The 20339-nt window shown below is 38.6% G+C and overlaps 1 protein-coding gene across 5 annotated transcripts in view; it reads left to right on the top strand.

Moving 5' to 3' along the window:
* The window catches only part of LOC309653925 (contactin-associated protein-like 3), an 85121-nt gene that overhangs the window by 21442 nt on the left and 43340 nt on the right, over positions 1 to 20339 (top strand). For 4 of the 5 annotated variants that reach the window (XR_014259646.1, XR_014259647.1, XM_082478666.1 and 1 more), the window contains exon 2: positions 9589 to 9699. Coding sequence is in view for 2 of the 5 variants with exons in the window: in XM_082478666.1 (XP_082334792.1) it covers positions 9589 to 9699 (111 nt within the window). In the remaining 3 variants the exon portion in view is untranslated. Of the gene's footprint in view, positions 1 to 9382; positions 9700 to 10012; positions 10069 to 20339 lie in introns of those variants that run through there. The other variant, XR_014259648.1, reaches the window with a different exon arrangement.

Below are 20339 nucleotides of genomic sequence, written 5' to 3'. Positions count from 1 at the left end.
GAGACATTTTACTTCAGTTCTCTTTGTCTGTCTACTTACCTTTCCTTTCCCTCTGCCCATTCACTGCAGTCTCTCCTCAGAGAGAGCAACTGGTCCCGCCAGCTGTAACACACGTGGCTGGGCAGACTTCCAGTCACTGCCTTCATCCTCCAGCTCCTCTGCCAGAAAGGTGGTGCTGGCTCGCTGCCAGAACAGCAGCCGCCTTCTGTGCTGTCACAGCCTCCTGCCACCAGCTCTGCAGCCACTTACCTCAATCCCTGCTACCTGCTCCATGGTCCAATCCACCCACTTTGGATGCACAGGTGGATGGATCTCTTGGATGTCGTTGTATGCTGTGGATAGGTGCTTTTTTTTTTTTTCTGGTTATGGACGTCCTAATAGTTGTAAATCAAAGGAGAGAGAGAAAAAAGGAACGATTCACACTATCATGATACTGACGTCACCCCAAAACTGCATATTTCATTGCTCTGTGACTATTTCAACAATTTGAGTAAGTTGTGTGGAATATTAGACTTTGCCCCTTAAATGGATATTTCAGATTTATATACAAGCAAGGAAGTTTTCCAGTTAATGAGCTATGGATAGTGAAAGTCTTTTTAAACTAAATATCTAAAGTAATATCAATACTAATATGAGTCAACAGGTGAGTTTCCCAAGTGCATCTTTCTGGGCACTAGCGTGATAGGGCTTCAGATTTTTGAAAGTATGTCTTTTACACTGCCCAACTCTCCAATTCTGGTTTAATAACCACAGAACATAATACAGATACCAGGGCTACTCATATGAAAACTGCAATTTAGTGCACACTCCTGGTGGCCACGTTGAGGGTCTCTCCTGGCACAGTTGAGGTTTTCATCCACTGCAGAGATCTCTCAGCTCCTGTCCCGAGTGTTGTACATTTTCTTCTCTGAAGAACAGAATGTGTCTGCCTTAAGTACACAAATAACTCCTCTCACTAAATCAGAATTTCAGGGGCAGGGATGGGGAATTGCCCCTTGGGTATCAGTGTCTGAAAAACTGCTGTGTCTATTTCTCCCCTGAATTTCATTGCACAAAATTATACAATCTTGATAAATCTAGACATGTTACTTCTAACACAGACATGTTCTCATCTTTCCATTTGTGAATTATTTTTGAAAAATATCTGAGTGTGTTGGATTGCTGAATTTTACTGACATGCCCTGTTTAAGCAGGAATGAGAATGCCTTCTGAAATGAATACTTCATTGGCAGTCCCTTCCTATTAGTGAGAACCCCTCTTCTCTATCTATATTTTCCTGGGTCCCACTATCACATACCTACCCCACACCCAGCCTGGAAGTTAAGACCGCATGATTTTTCTGTTAGGATGAACTTGGCTGTTTCAGTGTTTTAAGCTCAATATATGTCAGGGTTGAAATATAACTTAGATATGGAGATTTAAGAAAGTTGCTCTCGGACTTGTGATCAATTTAATTCAGCAAACATTTATCAAATGCTTACCATGTGCCAGGCACTGTGATAGAAGCTGAAGAAATAAAGATAAATAGTGGTTCTTTAAAAAAAAAAAAAGTGCTGTTCCTGTATGAGAAGCAGTATGATTCATTAAACTGCCACAAGTTATAATTTTAGAAACACTCTCACCACTGGGAATCTGTTCCTTTTGTCGAGTATAATTTTTCAGCAGTCATGAGTGAATAATAATTGGGATAATTAAAATTGACCTTTAAAACAGGTCTAAATCCTTGTCTGCTTAGGGTGCTGAAGCAGGACAATCCATGAAAAACTACAGCCATTCTCCCTCCAGATATTTGATTCCTCTGAAGGCTGGTAGAGTCACACACCCTTGCACAATTTTAAAACCATGAAGGGATAGAACTAAGTTTTATAAATGGGCTCCAGGATGTATAACTGGGGGGAAAAAACCCTGAAAGTTTCTCTTCTTTCTCAGTAAGTTATTTAAATCATAGCACTTATTTTTAAGTGAATACTCAGGGTAGTTGATAAAGAGAAAGCCCCCCTGCCCTTTTTTAAAAATAAACTTTAGTTTTTGAGCAGTTTTAGGTTTATGTAAAATTGAGCAGAAAGTACAGAGATTTCCCATATACCCCCTTCCCTCACACATGCTTAGCCTCTGCCATTACCAGCATCCTTCTCCAGAGTGGTATTGATACTTTTTTTAGTTTACAATTGGTGAACCTGTGCTGACACATGATAGTCACCCCAAGTCCATAGTTGATGTTTCACTCTCGGTGTTGTACATTCTGTGGGTTTGGACAAATGTATAATGACATGTATCCAGCATTATATTATTATACAGAATAGTTTCACTGCTCTTAAAATCCCTTGTGTTCCTCTTATTCATTCCTCTCTCCCATCTAAACACTGGCAACCACTGATCATTTTACTGGCTTCACACTTCTGTTTTTTCCAGAATATCATATAGCTAGAATCGTATGGTATGTAGCCTTTAAAGACTGGCTTCTTTCACTTAGTAATATGCATTTGGGTTTCTTCTGTGTCTTTTCGTGGCTTGATGGATCATTTCTTTTTATTACTAATGTTCCACTATATGGATGTACCACAGTTTGTTTATCCATTCCCTACTAAAGGTGTCTTGGTTGCTTCCAAGTGTTGACGTTTAATGACTAAAGCTGCTATAAACATTTTTGTGCCTGTTTTTGTGTAGACATAAGTTTTCAACCCCTTTGGGTAAATACCAAGGAACAGATTTTAGATTGCATGTAGGAATACGTTTAGTTTTGTAAGAACCGGCCAAACAGTCTTCCAAAAAGGCTGCACCATTTTGCATTCCCACCACCAATGAGAGTTCCTGTTGCTCTACATCCTTGCCAGCATTTGGTGTCATTAGTGTTCCAGATTTTGACCATTTTCATAGGAGTGTAGTGGTATCTCATTGTTGTTTTAATGTGCATTTCTCTGAAGACGTATGATGTGGAGCATCTTTTCATATGCTTCTTTCTCATCTGTATATCTTCTTCGGTGAAGTGTCTGTTAAAGTCAGCTTAGGACCATTTTTTAATTGGAGTTGTTTGTTTTCTTATTGGTAAGTTTGAGTTCTTTGCATATTTTGGATAAAAGTCATTTGTTCGATGTGTATTTTGCAAATATTTTCTCCCATCCTATGGCTTGTGTTTTCATTCTCTTGACTGTCTTTTGCAGGGCAGAAATTTTTAATTTTAATAAAGTCCATCTTATCAGTTCTTTTCTTCATGGATCGTGGCTTTGTATCTACAAAGTCTTTGCAGAACACAAGTTCATCTAGATTTTCTCCTATGTTATCTTCAAGGAGTTTTATAGTTTTGTGCTTTACAGTTAGATCTGTGAACCATTTTGAATTAATTTTTGTGAGGGGTAAAAAGTCTGTGTCTAGATTCATGTTTTTGCTTATGGAAGTCCATTTGTTCCATTACCACTTATTGAAAAGACTATCTTTGCTCTATTGTATTGCCTTCGCTACTTTGTCAAAGGTCAATTGATTATATTTGTGTAGGTCTACTTCAGGGCTCTCTGTTCTGTTTCACTGATCTATTTGTCAGTTCTTTTGCCAATACACTGTCTTAATTACTGTACCTTTATGGTAAGTCTTGAAATCAGGTAGTGTCATTCCTACCACTCTGTTCTTCTTCAATATTGTTTTGGCTATTCTGGGTCTTTTGCTTTACCACATAAACTTTAGAATCAGTTTGTTGATATCCACAAAATAACTTGCTTGAATTTTGATTGAGATTGCCTTGAATGTATAGATCAGATTGGGAAAAACTGAAATCTTGACAATATTGAGTATTGTCCATGAACATGGAGTATCTCTCCATTTATTTAGTTCTTCCTCGATTAATTCCTCAGAGTTTTGTAGTTTTCCTCATATAGATCTCATGCATATTTTGTTAGATTTATACCTAAGTATTTTATATTTTTTAGGTGCTAATGTAAATAGCATAGTGTTTCAGATTCCTAATTCCACTTGATCATTGCTGGTATATAGAAAAACAATTGACTTTTGTATTTTAACCTTGTATCCTGTGACCTTGCTATAACCACTTATTAGTTCCAGGAGTTTTTGCATAGATGATCTTGTCATCCATAACAAAGACATTTCTTTCCTAATCTGTATCCCTTCTATTTCCTTTTCTTGTCTAATTGCATTAACTAAGACTTCTAGTAGGATGTGGAAAAGGAGTGGTGAGAGGGAAAATCTTTGCCTAGTCTTGATCTTAGTGGGGAAAGTTTCCAGTTTCTCACCATTAAGTGTGGTGTTAGCTGTAAGTTTTCGGTAGATATTCTTTATCAATTTGTGAAAGTTCAACTCTATTCCTAGTTTACCAAGAGTTTTTACCATGGATGGGTGTTGGATTTTGTCAGATGCTTTTCTTCATCTATCGATAGCACCATGTGATTTTTCTTTGTTAGCTTGTGGATGTGATGGATTACATAAACTGATTTTTGAATGTTGAACCAGCCCTGAATACCTGGGACAAATTCCATTTGTTTCAGTATGTAATTCTTCTTCTATTTTTTAAAAATCTGTTAAAATTTTTATTTTATTTTACTTTATTATTTTGTTTTTGGCCACACCGTGTGGCTTGTGAGATCCTAGTTCCCTCACCAGGGATTGAACCTGGGCCCCCTGCAGTGGAAGCATGGAGTCCTAACCACTGGACTGCCAGGGAATTCCCTGTAATTCTTCTTATACATTGTTGGATTTGCTGGCTAATATTTTGTTGAGGATTTTGCATCTGTGTTCATGAGAAATATTGGTCTGTAGGTTTCTTTTCTTGTAATATCTGTGATTGGTTTTGGTATTATGGTACTATTAGCCTCATAGAATAAGTTAAAAAGTATTCCTCTGTTTCTATCTTCTAAAAGGGATTATGGAGACATGGCATGATTTCTTCCTTAAATGTTTGGCAGAATTCACCAGGGAAGCCCTCTGGACTTTGTGCTTTCTGTTTTGGAAGGTTAGTATTATATTATTAAAATAATTATTTGAATTATTGTTTCAAATTTTTTAATAGATATTTGTCTTTCTCCGTCTGACTTATTTCACTTAGTATGATAATCTCCAGGTCCATCCATGTTGCTGCAAATGGCATTATTTCATTCTTTTTAATGGCTGAGTAATATCCCATTGTATATATGTAGCACATCTTCTTTATCCATTCATCTGTCCTCAACAAAATACTAGCAATCCAAATCCAACAGTACATTAAAAGGATCATACACTATGATCAAGTGGGATTTATCCTAGGGATGCAAGGATTTTTCAGTATCTGCAAATCAATGGCTGTGATACACCACCACAAGTTAAAGAATAAAAACCATATGATCATCTCAATAGATGCAGAAAAAGCTTTTGACAAAATTCAACACCTATTTATGATTAAAGACTCTCCAGAAAGGGTCCTAGAGGGAACATATTTCAAAATAATATAGACCATATACAACTAACCTACAGCTAACATCATACTCAACAGTGAAAATCTAAAAGCATGTCCTCTAAGATCAGGAGCAAGACAAGGATGTCCAGTCTCACCACTTTTGTTCAACATAGTTTTGGAAGTCCTAGCTGTGGCAAACAGAGAAGAAAAAGAAAAGGAATCTAAATTGGAAAAGAAAGAAGTAAAACTGTCACTGTTTGCAGATGATATGATATTAGACATAGAAAATCCTAAAGGTGCTACCAGATAACTACTAGAGCTCATCAATGAATTCAGTAAAGTGACATTTTCTTTGCTGAGGAATTTTTAGTCTACTTTAGAACATAATGCATATTGAAAAGATGCCATTTATATACAGTTGTGTATAAACTGGATTTGAAAGTTCTGAAGAAACTAAGAGCATGCATCACCAAGGAGCTGTAGTAATCCAAAGAGATTTGTTTGGGACTGTTTTTTATTTATGGAGGGGGTAGATTTAAGTAGTTTTAGGAGGAGGTCAAGGGTCTGGAAAACACTCAGATAGTGTCACTTAGATTGAGAGGATTAAGGCAACTATGTTTTCCCCAGCTATGGGAAGTTCCAAATTTCTAAGATTTTACCTGGAGAAAAGAATATATATATAATTTTTAAAAACAGAAGCTGAAATATTGTTTAATAATTTCAGTATAAAGCTGTTCTGTTGGCAGGACAAACAATAGGCTATTGATTAAAATGATGTTACAATAGGTACAACTACTGAGACAATGTTTGCTCATTTAATACATAAGAACTTATTCTAGAAGCATGCACACAAGGATGCTCTGAGCACTCTGATCTGAATCACACATAAATCATGAACAATTACGGTGTGTCTGTATTTTCCACAAGACACGTTACAATGGATCATCAGTTTCCCTTTAGAGTTCCTAAGCTTTTCTGAGAACATTTGAGCTTCTGAGTACATTTGAACTTTTGAAGGAATAAGTGCATTTCAAAACTGAGATTATTTCATAGAATAATTTCTTCTTAATATGAGTGTTATTATGAAGAGAAATAAACTTGCTTTAGCCTATTGAACTGTAATATTATCTGTCTATTTTCATTTGTTAATTCTTACAAGATTATTACTTGTACTCACCTCATTTTCCCCCTAAGTGGTAAATAGTTGTACTTTTCAGTTGTTTTGCCATCTCGTTTGTTAAAAACAATTATTTATGAATAATTGTTGTAGCTTTGAAGCATTTCAGGATTCATCTTTTTTTTTTTTTGGATAGAAATAGTATGTATCAGACTATTGATAAGAATAATATTCAGTGGAAATCAAATATTTTTTAATGATTCCAGAAAAAGAAAATTAAATTGTGTCTTAACAATTTTGGCTCCAGGAATCGTAGTATAAAATATAGACATTTCAGATTGAAAACAATGGTTTAGGAGATTTTTGGGTGACATCTGAGACTTCACCTTACTTGAATGTAATTTAGTTAAAAACACAGTGAATGTACAGAAAACACTGTCCAAACACAGAGCAGCTCTTTTCCAAGTACCTTATTGGACATGGTCACGTTTTTTGATCACGTGCATTCTCAAATTTGACTGTGTGGAAGTGAATTGGAACAACCAATTAGGGTTTTAAAGAAAATGATCACTTTTAAAATTGTTTCTCAAAGGCAAAGATGACTTCATAAGAGCGAGTACATCTTACTCTTTTTTTTTTTTTTATTTTTTTTTTAAAGGCTAAGATTCATATGCCTTCTTTTGAGGAAAGAATAAAAAATGAGAATATGGCTTGGAACGTTGAATGCTGCCTTCTGTATCTCTCTATAGGGAAAACGTCCTTATAGAATATTTTGAAGAAGCTTATGTGATGACTTGTCTTACCATACTGAAAATAATAAAAGCAAACACTATTGATCCTCATAGAAACCCTATGAATTGTGTGATTCCCCTTTGTCCAGTTGTGTGATTCAGTTGTGTGACATCCTCATTGTACAGATGAGGTAACTGAGGCTTAGGGAGGGCCAGTGACTTCCCAAGAGTAGGCAGCTTGGTAAATGTCATGCCCACACCCTGTCTGGCTCCAGAATCTACACTTGGTCCTCACTGTTTCCAACCCAGAAAGGAGAGACCCCAATACGGTGAGATGAGAAAGATGTGAGCAGAGGGGACTGAGTGGGGAGCATCTGGGGAGACTCAGAAAGGAAGCCATGCTGGGGGTGGTGGGGGAGGCTGGGAAAGGAGCAGGCTTCCCAAGCTAAACAGTTGATGGAGATAATCTTCATTTACCCTCAACCAGCTCTGTGACTTTGAGCAGGTTACTTAGATCCCTGGGACCCCTTTACCTAAAGGGGGAATGATGCAGGCCTGGTCTGCTCAACAGGCAGGGAAATTGTCCCCTGAGAAATTGTCACGTTAACATTCGAGTTAGCACAGCTGACTGTGGATTGTGGATGATCCCAATCTTCTGGAATTTTCTGAATGGCTAATAATGCCCCAGTAATGTCTCAACAGCTTTGTACTTGCAGTGCACACACTCACAACGGGTGCTTCTTTGCTCTTCCTTTTGCCAAGGACCCTTCGGGCACTTTGCTGAAGCCTGACTCCTTCTCACAGCAATGCTTGTAAATGCATAAAATGTATACATAGGGTTACAAAGTAAATAGTTATATTGAAATGCTGATATCAATGTACTAGAAATTGTAACATAGTGTCTTCTTAGTTATTAGCGCATTCAAAAACAAGATCTAGTGGTGACTTTAATAAATACTGTTATTTTGAAATAAAGGGGACCATAAACAATATTTCTAGATGTCTTGGACAACGATTGCTATTAAAATATCTGTAACTTATGTTGGTAACATATGCACGGGCACTGGTGAATATAGTCTGGTTTGTCTACATTTGTGACTGAAGAATATGCTAAATTTTAGCTAGAGGTTAGTGAAAATAAAGATATAATTTTTTTCTATTCATCTCAACAGACCCCCTATATCATATTTGTACCACACGTTAAGAACCCCTGAGCTGTGTGGTTCACTGCTTCAAGTTCTGTGAAAAACCCTCCTGAGCTTTGATTGAACTTCTAATGAATCTTTAGATCAAGCTAGGGAAAACCAGTACCTTAAAAGTAGTCTTCCTATTTGCAATCATTTTAGTCTGAATTATGTAGTTTTTCTTTAATGTCTTTCAATACAATTTTTATAATAATCTCCATAAATGTCCTGCAAATTCTGTAAAATTCATTCTTAGATACTTTATATGTTTTGTTAGTATTTGCTATTTCTATTTAATTTAATTTCTAACTATGGATAAGTTTAGAAATACTATCAGCTTTTGTATAATGAATTGTTAAGCTAGCCAATGACTTTCAGAATTTCTACCTCCATAATCATATCATCTGGAAACCATAACGGTTGCTCTTTTTTATCCAATTTTGTGCTTTTAATTTTTAAATTTTCTCTTACGTACTGATAGGACTTACAGTGCAATGTTCAATAGAAACGGTGGTGTCTGTGAAAGTGTTCTTTCTGATTTTCAAGGAAATACTTTTAATATTTTCCCATTTAGGAGTGATGTGCTGGAACCAATTTTTAGCAGCTAGCAAGAGCCAATCATTAACTTTTCATGAATTTTGCATGAAAATACAATCATTATTAAAAATTAAATTATATAAACATAATTAAATCATATTAAAACAAAAGTAATACATTCTGAAAACTCACCACTTCCTACTTTATTTTATGTCATCTTGCTGTTATCAGTGCTCTTGAGGTGATTTACATACCTTGTGTCTGCGTGGTGAAAATACTATATAATGATTCTTTTTCCAACTTCCTGGTCAGTGACATCACGTTGATAGCTTTGAATTGGCCATGGTACGAGTATTTACACCATGGAAAGTGGCAAATGCTGCCAATCAGGGTTTTTAATTTTCCTTAAGAGCCTGTTGTTCAATGTTTACTAACACACCTCTGATCAAGACTGATGTTTGCCACAGGCTCTAGCATTTTCCTAGCCTGTTAACTAAAAAGAAAGGAAATTAAGGAAGAAGAGAAGGGAGGGTGGCAGGGAAATAGGAAGGAAAGGAAAGTAAAAGGGAAGGAAGAAGAGAGGAAGAGAGGACAGGAAAGCTTTAATCAGTGTATTAACCCGCACGTGGTGTTTCCCCCCAGATAGCTGTGACGCTCCTCTGGCGTCTGCCCTGCCCCGGGCTTCCTTCAGCAGCTCCTCAGAGCGGTCCAGCAGCCACGGCCCTGGCTTCGCAAGCCTTAATCGCAGAGACGGTGAGTCTGCAGCTGTCTTCTTGTCAATCCACGCTGATTCTTTCCCAGAGAGAATTATATTCATTTTTAGTTCATATTCCTTCTTATAGGTCAAAACTTAATTATATTGAGTTTAATGAAACTGAAGAAAGCAGCAGGTTCATCATATCTGCTAGTATTCCTCTGCTAGCTTTCTTCTTGCTTATGATCCATTTTTTGGTTTGTTTTGATATCTTCCTTCCCTGTTGATTGCCAGCAAATGATCATCAATAAGATTTATGAGAAGGGAATTATTGGAGTCTAGATTTTTTCCGGGGTTATCATCCCTTTTTAGTTTTAGGACCGGCGACAGAAGGGTGACTAGTCAAGTGCGCTGGTCATGAATAACTAAAACAACACAAGAAGGAGCCAGTGCTGCAGCCACTGGGGAAAACTGAACAGGCCACCGCGTGATGTTTGCGAGATGTGAGGCTGCCAAAGGATGTCATGGGAAAATGACTCCATTCCCAGGACTTGGCCTGGGAGGAGACCAGGTGAAGGCTGCCACTGAAAATAAAGATTCCCTTCCTATTAGTGGGAAGGGAGTTAATGACTTACTTTTTGGAAAGGTCCATTTTTGCTACTTGAATGTTGTCCAGTGAATTACCTCTTCTATTGCACAAATACTAATTCAGTGGATTAAATAAGTGAATACATACACTTCAAATTCAAATGCTTTGCTACTTTTTTTGATTAATTTTATTGGAGTAGGGTTGCTTGACAATGTTGTGTTAGCCTCCACTGCACAACAAAATGAATCAGCCATACCCGTACAGATATCCCCTCCCTTTTGGACTTCCCTCCCACTTAGGTCACCACAGTGCCTTAGGTAGAGCTCCCTGTGCTATACAGTATGTTCCCATCAGTTGTCTATTTTATACATAGTATCAATAATGTATATATGTCAATCCCAGTCTCCTAATTCCTCCCACCCCACCCCTTTCCCCCTTGGTATCCATACATTTGTTCTCTACGTCTGTGTCTCTATTTCTGCTTTTGTTTTGCTACTGTTTTAAGGGATAGATTTTTTAAATGAAAGATTAATTCAGAAAGTAAAAGTTAAAATTAACTGTGTCCCATGTAAACGCACTGCTGTAAATTCTGGAGATACTACTAAGGAATTGAGTGTTTTCCTCCCTTTCTTTGACATTTCTAAGATCAGAGTTAAAGTCTAGCTTGAGCTTTACTGTGTCCTTAAGGATCAAATTTGGGAACCTAGTAAGTGATCAAATAGATTGGCAGGGAAGAGTAAGAACACAGGTGAAGAAATTCAATGAGCTCAGGATGGGAAGGCATGTCCATTAATTGTCCAGCTTCATGGTCTTTTCCCAGGAAAAAGCATTTTGTGGCCAGATATTTACTCCTCAAAGCATCATTCATAATCATTTTTAGCACCCCAGTAAAAATATATTCTCATTGAAACCAGATTTCAAGAAGATCAGTTATCAAATTACCCATTTTCGGTCTGGTGGTTATTCTAATATCAGCTTAACATCTAAACTTTCCAGTGGTTTCCCTAAAATTGTAAAAACTAAGTAAGCCATATTTAATTAGTTTAAAGAGGCCCGAGGGGCTTGTGTGTTGTGTTTCTAATTTGCATGTGTAGAGTCTCTTTATGATTCAGGCCTCCAGTGCTATCAATATGGTGGCACTGGGAAGTTTATAAACATTAGAAGGGAAAATCCTGAAGCTTAAGATGAACTTATTTCCATTATATTTAATTAAAAAACTAATAACTCAGAATATTATAAGCCATCATTATAAAATGGTAAGTACAAAGCTTATCTTTTATATTTAAACTACTCTCTTTGCAAATTTAAATTAATTATTTTAAGAGTGGCAATCAACTGATGAGGGTTTCTTTTTAATGGTTGTTGCTACTCTGATTGCATATAGTGTACATTTCACTAAATATCCCTAGATATTACCACCTGATTTCAGACCCATTTCTAAAGCATGCTTTAGACAGCACAATTTATCAATATTCCTTCTGAAGGATTATCTATATGTGTTTTCTGTTAAAAGCCAGCATCCCAGAGTCTTTATGGACATTTCCTTTGCCTTGGTAAATGCTAGAGAACATATTAGTTCACTTTAGTTTAGATTATTATGATGTAAAATGTGGATAGTATGAAATGTGGATGAATATAATGAGGGCGATGATGCTTCATATATAGTAGTTTTAGCTTTTTGGAATATTTTGTGTATGATCTAGTGAGGAAAATCATGTTAGACTCCCTGATTGTATGGTTAAAATTTCCTTGGTCTGTGTTGTGGTATTTGGAAGTTTTAAAGAAGGTGGTCTGTCTTACACCCCTAGTTTCTTATTTTGCCCATAAGTCATTGCGCTTCTAGAATGTTCATTAAGAATTAGAAATGTCTCAAATATCACAGCTTCCACCAAGAACTTTATACATAGCAGCTGATCAATTCATCTACCTGATACATAAAGGTAGTAAGAGAATAGTCTATACATAATTTTTGATTGTATGTGTGTGCATATATATAAATTTGACCCACTGTATAACCCCCCCAAAGCCAAATAATTCAAACTTTAAGGCATTTGATGATTTTAAAGTACTTCACTGATTCAACACATAACAAATGTTAATTAATTGACTAGAACTTATTGCACATTTCATGTTTTCTCTTTTACATATTTTTTACTTATGCAGTTTATGTATTTATTTTGTTTTCTATTAATTTATGAAAAGTAGTAAAATATTTCTTAGAAAAGACTTTGCAATAAATAGAAGAAAGAAGTCTACGAAGGATATTAAGAGGAATGAGCAGAGAAGTTAGGAGGGATCCAGGCGTTTCTAGGGACAGGTGGGCCAAAGCAGAGAGATGCAGACCTTGCATCTTTGAAAACCATGATTCCTGAGCATGTTACCACCTGTTTGCCAGTGTTTTCTGTGAGCTCCCTAATGGAATTGTTGGTTATTGTAGAGATAGTAATGGGCTAGTATCATCACTCAACATTGGACTAAGTGCTCCTGGAGTTTACTTTTGAAATTTCTAGTCTGGTTCCTCTAGCATTCCCATTTTGAAGTCTGGGATTGGGTTCCAGATAATACATTTAACAAAGTATCCCCTCTGAGGTCATACACCTTACCTTTTTATACAGAGAAACACAAATTACTGGAAATGCCTGAATGTATAATTTTTCAGAACTGATGGATTTTTTTTAAGGGGTAAAACACAGACACGTACATGTATTCATATACCTATTCAAGAAAATTAATGCCATTAGATAAAAATGTAAAGTTCTTGAAGCTTTACATCTTTACAGTCAAATTGGGTTTGACTATTCCTATTAGCTGAATTTCTTTCCATCAATATTAAATTGATATTTCCTAGAATTACAAGTGACCTAATATTTCTCATATAAAATCAAGGTTGCTGAAATCTGTGTATTCTAAATAAGAACATGCTATAATATTGACTTCAGTTTTTTCTTCTCAAAAATCTCCTAAAGGAACTTTATGCAGTTTATCCAAGTTTATTCAAAACAAAAGTTAAAAAACCAAAACCAAAAGTAAAAAAACTACCTTAGAGTAAACCATGCTGGACTTTCATTCTAGATCTTGCATGTGAAAATAACCTTTTGTTTTTACAATTATTGTTACTGTAGGTGACCCTTCATGAAACTGGCTTTAGCATTTCAGATGCTGCTTTCCAACTCCGGATAACATGTTCTTTTTAGCCACGTGACGTGTCCTCTTTAGTCACCGCAGGCATGGTGGTGAGATGAGTGGTCTGGCCAGAGCTGATTGAGATTGATTAGGAGGAAGTGTACACACATTTTGTTCTCCTTTTTTGTTCCCCCAAAGTGCTTGCATAAACAATCATCCCCAGAAAGAGGGACAACTCCATCCATGGCCCAGATGCTGAAAATCACGCCCACTAATGCGGCAAGCCACTCATCACTGACAGCAGAAATGAGACTGCTTTAAATTTAACTTGATCAAAAATGGCATATCAGATTACCATATTGTGTATTGCAAACAGAAAGTAGATGGAGACAAGCTGAACTGACTGGATGTTTTCTTTTCTCTTTGTAATTCTTCACCTTTCCCGTACCGAGACATTGATCATATTTCCTCACAACAGACTTATGTGTTGGTGGAGCCAGGAAAGATTTTGTCTAATGCTCCCAATACAATTAATGGCTGAGCATATTAGCAACAATTCTCAGCGTTAAGATATTTATTTCTCACTTTAGGAAGTACATTTACTAGTACAAGTTAATACTCCAGGTTTTAGCAGGAAATAAATACACATGATTCGATTAGGAGAAAATGCTTAGGCCTGGCCATCAGACACTAAATATTTTCTTATAACCTGGAACGTCTGATTATTTGGACTCTGCAATATCCCAAATAAGCTATGATGTAAAATTCACTGTTTTTTACAAAGAAATGTTAGAAAATGGAAAGAGTGAATAATAATTTAAAATATCTAGACGTATATCAACTCCTGATATAAATCAGAATATTACTGAATACATCAAAAATGTTTGATGCAAATCTTATAATAATAAACTTGTCCCTCATATTTTTTCATAAAATCGTAGTTCTCCAGTATTTCTATCTTTTATTCACAGGCTAGGTGCCTGGTAGAACTGGTCAGTATTCCCAAATACTAGTCTGAGCAATTCAGATGGCAATAAAAGGGCTTGCAAACCAGATTTTTATAAAGGCATATGAATGTACTGGGGAATTTTTGCCTCTGGATGTCAGATTTTTCATTCTGTTTATCTGTGCTTCCTAAAAGTTTTTAGACCTATTAGGGCCAAGACACATTCTTTTTCCGATTTTTCTTAACAAATGATCCTGCAGATGCAACTGTGGGTATTGAGTGCAGTGGACAGGCCAAATGTAATAGCATCCATGTAAAATACACCCATGTACTAAAGCACAGAGCACTGTCTTGGTGACCATGCAACTTTATTAAATCACGGCCTGATGGTAGCATGTGAGAGGAGAAGCCCCCAAATCCCAGGGTTCGTGCAGACCCTGCTGTACAGTTGTCACACAGAACTCATCTGCTCAGGTTTTCCCATGGTCCTTTTCAAGGTCTGGAGTCTCCAGGTTACCTCCATAGAACCTAAGATGCTAGATGAGACAAACCAGAACAAACCAAACGTGTTTTTCAGCGTTGTCAACAACCTTCAGGGAGGCAATGTTGTCATTTCTCTCTACCAAGTAGCCCAAATTATAGCACTACCCCCAGAATAAGGCAATCCTCAGTCTCTTTTGAATTCAGTGGACTCTTTGGAATGGGTGAGCATCTTCCAGGGATGCTCAGATTTCTTTGTTCCTCCTTCTTTCCAAGACAGTGTTTGGGTTTACAGAAGGGCTGGTGCCCTCATGCAGCTGGATGGTGGGGCTTCTCACGTTGGGGCTCAGCTCCTTGCTATCTGCTGAAGGGAGTTTGTCTGCTTTTAACGCTGAGGGTTACTTGGCACCTGCTCCTGAAGCCTGTGGCGGATTTACCTCTTGGTAAGACCGTGTTCCCAGGGAACAGGTCATTGTCCCTTCCGGGATCTTTGCGATGTCACTTCTTGCCTCCCTGAAGCCTGACCATGAGTCTCATTTGGTTTCCAGCCTGAGCAGCCTTGGTTACAGGTTTAATTTGCCTTTGCCAAGTTGACCTTCTGTTCAGATCCAGTCAGACTCTCATCTCACTTCTGTGCCCCCTTTTGATGGCCTGTGGGCAGTCTGGTTCACCATACCAAGGGGAAAAAGATCGTCAAATGGTTTTGTTCTGGCAGTTTAGTCCAGAAGTAACCTATCACTTCCACTCAGAGCTTGTTGGCCAGAACTGGTCACATAGCCCCACCCAACCACCAGGGGGCGTGGAAATCGCAATCCTCCAAGTGCCTGGAAGGTAGAAGAAGGGAAATAGTTGGCAACCATTAGTAATGACTACACAGCCCCCTACAAGGTGATCTCCCAAAATTCCAAATGGAAGCCAAGACAAAGCCTTTCCACAGCTTGCTTATTCCTCTCACTTTTCTGATCCCCCTGGGACTTCGCTCCTGAGCAAGGTGTCTGAATCACCCTCCCACCACCTTTTGCCCTTCCTCCATTTCCTCTCTTTCCCATGATCGTCTGGGTTCCCATCTCTTCTTCCTGCCAAAGAGGGAGACATCACACGTCCTGTTTCCTATTTTCTTAGTTGGTCTTTGCCCTCCCTGGCTTCGCTAGGGCTTCATGGGATAATGATCACCGGCTAACAGGATTTACCGGAGAGGAATGAAAAACACAACAGTTTATCCTTGCAAAATTATGTCTGTGTTTATTATCTGCCCAGTAAGTATCTTATGGTGGCCACAATTTTGCCATAGTATTTTTCCAAAAGTAAGTACTGCCTATGACGTACTTGGCAACTTCCCAAAAGATATGTGGAAGCCCTTCTAAGCACTATCCAAATTCAAAAATAGTTGTCTAGCAAATTCTACTCTGTTCTTTTCCAAAGTAATCACTTTTATATCATGTATAATATACAAAAATGTTCATGAAAATTATTTATTTAACAGTATGTATCCTTGACATACACCATGATGTCTTTGTTTCCTCCACTTTTAATAAATATTATTGGCATCCCTATGGAGATATATTTTATCCCATTACATACTGCTTTACTCATCCAATGCAATTACATTGCCTCTTGTAGGGATATTCCCTTTTTCTTGTTTGGAGTCACTGATGAAAGACGTACCAAGTGAGGTGACCTTCAATCCTGCCAAAGGGGTGAGGTTCAATTAGCAACCTTTCATGAGGCATCTGGGATCACTAATGACCAAAGCACACAGGAGTCTTGAACTTCTGGTTTAACTTGTGGCACAGAGACTGGTCCAGGAAGGCCACAGCCAGTGGCAAAGGCTAATGGAATATCTCAGTGGACCCTGTGGTCAGCTACTCCCACCTTTGCTCTGAACATTAATGAGGAGCTTCTGGACTAGGGGCTGACTGGAAGATGGTATTTCAGGGGTTCCCTGTTCTCTCTGTCCTGTGATCCTTGCAGTAGACTCTTCCTTGTTGCCGTGTTTCCTCCAAGGAAATCCAGTGGAGCAGGCTTTTCTCCGACACAAAATAATGCCATACTTTGCTGGGGATGAATGCCTACCCCCCAAAAAATGCACCTTTGTCAGTAGTATTTACATTTTGTGATGCTCAGACCTTATCCTTTTTGCATTCTCATTTTACCACTCTATTTTGTATAGCAGCTCGTCTGTACATATCTCTTTTTATCCAAGGCTTTCACAGTGTGCTTACAAATTGTAATGAATTCAGCTCCATAACATCACTAAAGAAAATGTAAGTTTTACCATCAATGGACTTTTTTTCCAAAGGCTTCTGGTTAACTGAGCAGTCAAGTATGGATGGATAATTTAGTACTCATGGTTTTATTTCTAAGCATCTCACCCTTGCATTTCCTGACATGATCCTACACTGAATTTAATTAAAAAGAAAAAGGAGCTCTTGCCTTAAGAAGAGTAACGGTGTGTCCCTGGGAAGTGGTGGGGGCCTTGGAGCAGAACGCCTGGCCTCCTGCCTTTCTGGGCATCCTGGATTCCCCACTGTTCTCTACATATCAGAGGGAGATGCAGCTATTCTGAGTGGCCTCAAGAATGATCTGGAATCATATCTGTTCTGAATAACTCAGGGGGCCTCTGAAAGATGCACAATGATGCTTTTATAGAATTAGACCAGATCTCAGAGCTGCATCTCTCCTAAACATGAAGATTTCCCGGGAGATGCACAAATAAACTTGGTCATACATTTTATTCAGTCATGAATGAGGTATTTAGTACATGTTCGGATGGTTTATAGGCTTGCTGGGCAATTCGTATTTTATTTCTAAGGTGAGAAATTAGCAAAATCATCTTATAGTCTTGTCAATACAGAACTTCAAACACATAAGAACTGCAAAGCCTGAGATCAACTCAGATCTGAATGCCTCGCTACTGTGTGTTTCTTTAAAACTTGGTCAGGAGTGTCTTGTCTATGAGAGAAGCAAAACAAAACACACAGTAGCAGTGGATTTTTGTTTATTTTATGCAGAAAGAGCTGCAGCGATGAATGTTAATTGCCAAGGGCATTGAAAGTTGTCCCTCGGGACACTGCACACAGAACTTAAGGGAGTCACGTGTGAACAGTCACACTGTACTTTTTTTCTTTAATATCACTGGCATTTAATTTGAATCACAAATTAACAAGTATACACTTATTTTTTATTTAATTTTAAATTGTCTGTTTACAAAACCATTACTGGGTATGTCTGCATTTAGTAGAGGAATCTGTTTTACAATTAGGCAGCTCTGTGTGATTTTTTCATTATGGATGCACTTTTTGGAAAACTACCTGTTGTCTCCTGCTCAGGCTGCTAGCAGACTGCAGGAAGCACAGCAGAAAGGGAATCAGAGGTTACCTAGACAGGTCCAGAGGGAGGATTTCTGCATTTTTTACATCCTGATAGCCAGAAATGGTATATGTAGAGAGTTGGAATTGCTCCTTAAGAAATCAGAGCTGGAGCAAATGCTTAAATTTCCCTCAGCAATGTAGGCAGGGTTGTGACAAAAACACCAATATATAAATCCCAGAGATCTCTGAGTGGGATGGTCAGGGAGCATCCCCAGGGCCTGCTGCCCTATGGCCCCTTTTTCCTGGGAACATCTGTTACTCCTGCTTATCTCACCCTCTCCCCACTCACCCAGCCCCGCCTGGAATCTGGAATGAGTTTTCTGTGAATTAAGATGCATTGAAGTGAGGAAAGAAATACACAGAGCTTGATGAGCTCCCATTTGAGACAATGTAATGAAGATCTTGGAGGGAAACTTCCCTTGGTTACAGTTTCAATGTAGCCATTTACTTGCTTGACATTTAGATGCCCTGGAGATAGGTTAGTCTGTTCACTTCAGCTTATCCCACTTGACTTTGCTCCCTTTGGTATCTTTCTGCTCTGGACCTTGTTCCAACTTGAAGAAGGCATGAGCTATTCTCCTTTTCACCTCTGGGTAATTTCCACCTCTGGGTAATTTCCCCCTCTGCACAAAGCTGACACTCATTATGACAGTGCATGCCCCGTGGCCACCAGGGGCAGGGGTCATTTTCATCTTGATCAGTGACCAGAATAATTAAGGCCCTCGCTGAGAGTTTCCTGTTCAGCCTTTCCTCTCCCCAAAGACACAAGTCACTGCCTGTGTCTGAGCCAGCGAAAGGTGGGGGAAACAATCACGCAGGCATAACTAGAGACAGAAACCTTCCAATATATCTGCCAGTGTATCACTATAAAAGACAGTCTGCTATTGATGAGCAAACAATACTGAATAACTGACACATCACAGGGATATGTTCTTAGAAGGGGTAGAGAATGAAAAGGGAGCTAAGCTTTAACAAAATACCCTCACCCCAACCAAAAATGATTGTTTTTTGCTTGTCTGCAAAGCAGAGACTGTAACACCCGTCCCACTTGCCGGGTGCATGGAGGAGTTGTGAGGTAGCACTTAGAGCATCTGGCAGGGTCCTGAACACATCACATGCTTGTGACAAGTTTTGGCTTTCCTCATTTTCTCTCCTTTATCTAGTATAAAGTGGCAGGTAACGGGCCATTCAGTAATGAAAAGACTGCAATGCCCCACACTCTGGATGTCACCCCTCTTTCACCATGACTGTCTCCCGTCTTGTGATCGTGTATGGGAGAGAAAGTATTGTGCTAGATGCTCTAACACAGTTTCTTGTTGAATTCTCATTGCAGCCCTAAAGCATACCTATCACACTTTGCTGGGAGGGATGTTTTGTGTTCAGTGTCCTAAGCTGTGGAACCTTGTTCTGTGCAAGTCAGATCCTCTGGACATGTTTTCCTTTGTATGAATTGTGACACTTCATTCAACTAAGGGGCTGAGGCAGGAGACAGGACGGTGACAATGGAAAAAGACAGTCTGTGGTGTGGTCAGGGGAAGAGCTGGGTGGGAGGGCAAGTGCCTTTCTTGTGGGTTCAGCACTGGTGACTCCAAAACAGTAATTGCAAATCCCTGGGCTCTGTTTCAGGGGGTGTTGGTTCCCAGGGGGAATTTACTGAAGATTTGCAACATTGAATAATGCAGGCTGATCAGTTTCAGAACCACTGCTCTGCAGCTAAGAGCTGGTGGGGCGGCTGTGCTCAAGCGTACCCACTTTAATGTTGTTTCAGTGTATTTTGTTTTGTTTTCCATTACAGAACAGTGATCTCCCTTACCCGTCAGTAAAACTGTTCGGGGCTCCCTAACAGTCCTCAGGTTATGTTTGTGCATTTCCCACTTTTTCCAGTCATTAGAAAAATGGGCATCTACCCCAGTGGACTGCGTGCATGGGCAAATGCACAGTAATTCAACATCATCACCCTACAGGGGTCTGGGGATTACGCCGTGGCTGTGTTACCCAGCTGAAATGAATTGCTTTGCAGCACAGGGAATTCTGCAGTTTCATTACTTTATCAGAGTACCTACTTAATCAGATAGCTTAATTTGCATACCAGTAGCACCTTCTCACCACAGGTAAGGAATATGAAATGTTCAAGGTTGATTACCTGCAGATGGTGAAGAGTGGCTGACAGAGACGTGGCTGCATCTGTGG

Source organism: Balaenoptera physalus (assembly GCF_965194825.1).
Source record: "Balaenoptera physalus genome assembly, contig: HAP1_SCAFFOLD_1465, whole genome shotgun sequence".
Classification (NCBI taxonomy): Eukaryota; Metazoa; Chordata; class Mammalia; order Artiodactyla; family Balaenopteridae; genus Balaenoptera; species Balaenoptera physalus.
Note: the sequence above shows the minus strand (reverse complement) of the source record. Positions and strands in the feature narration are given on the sequence as shown.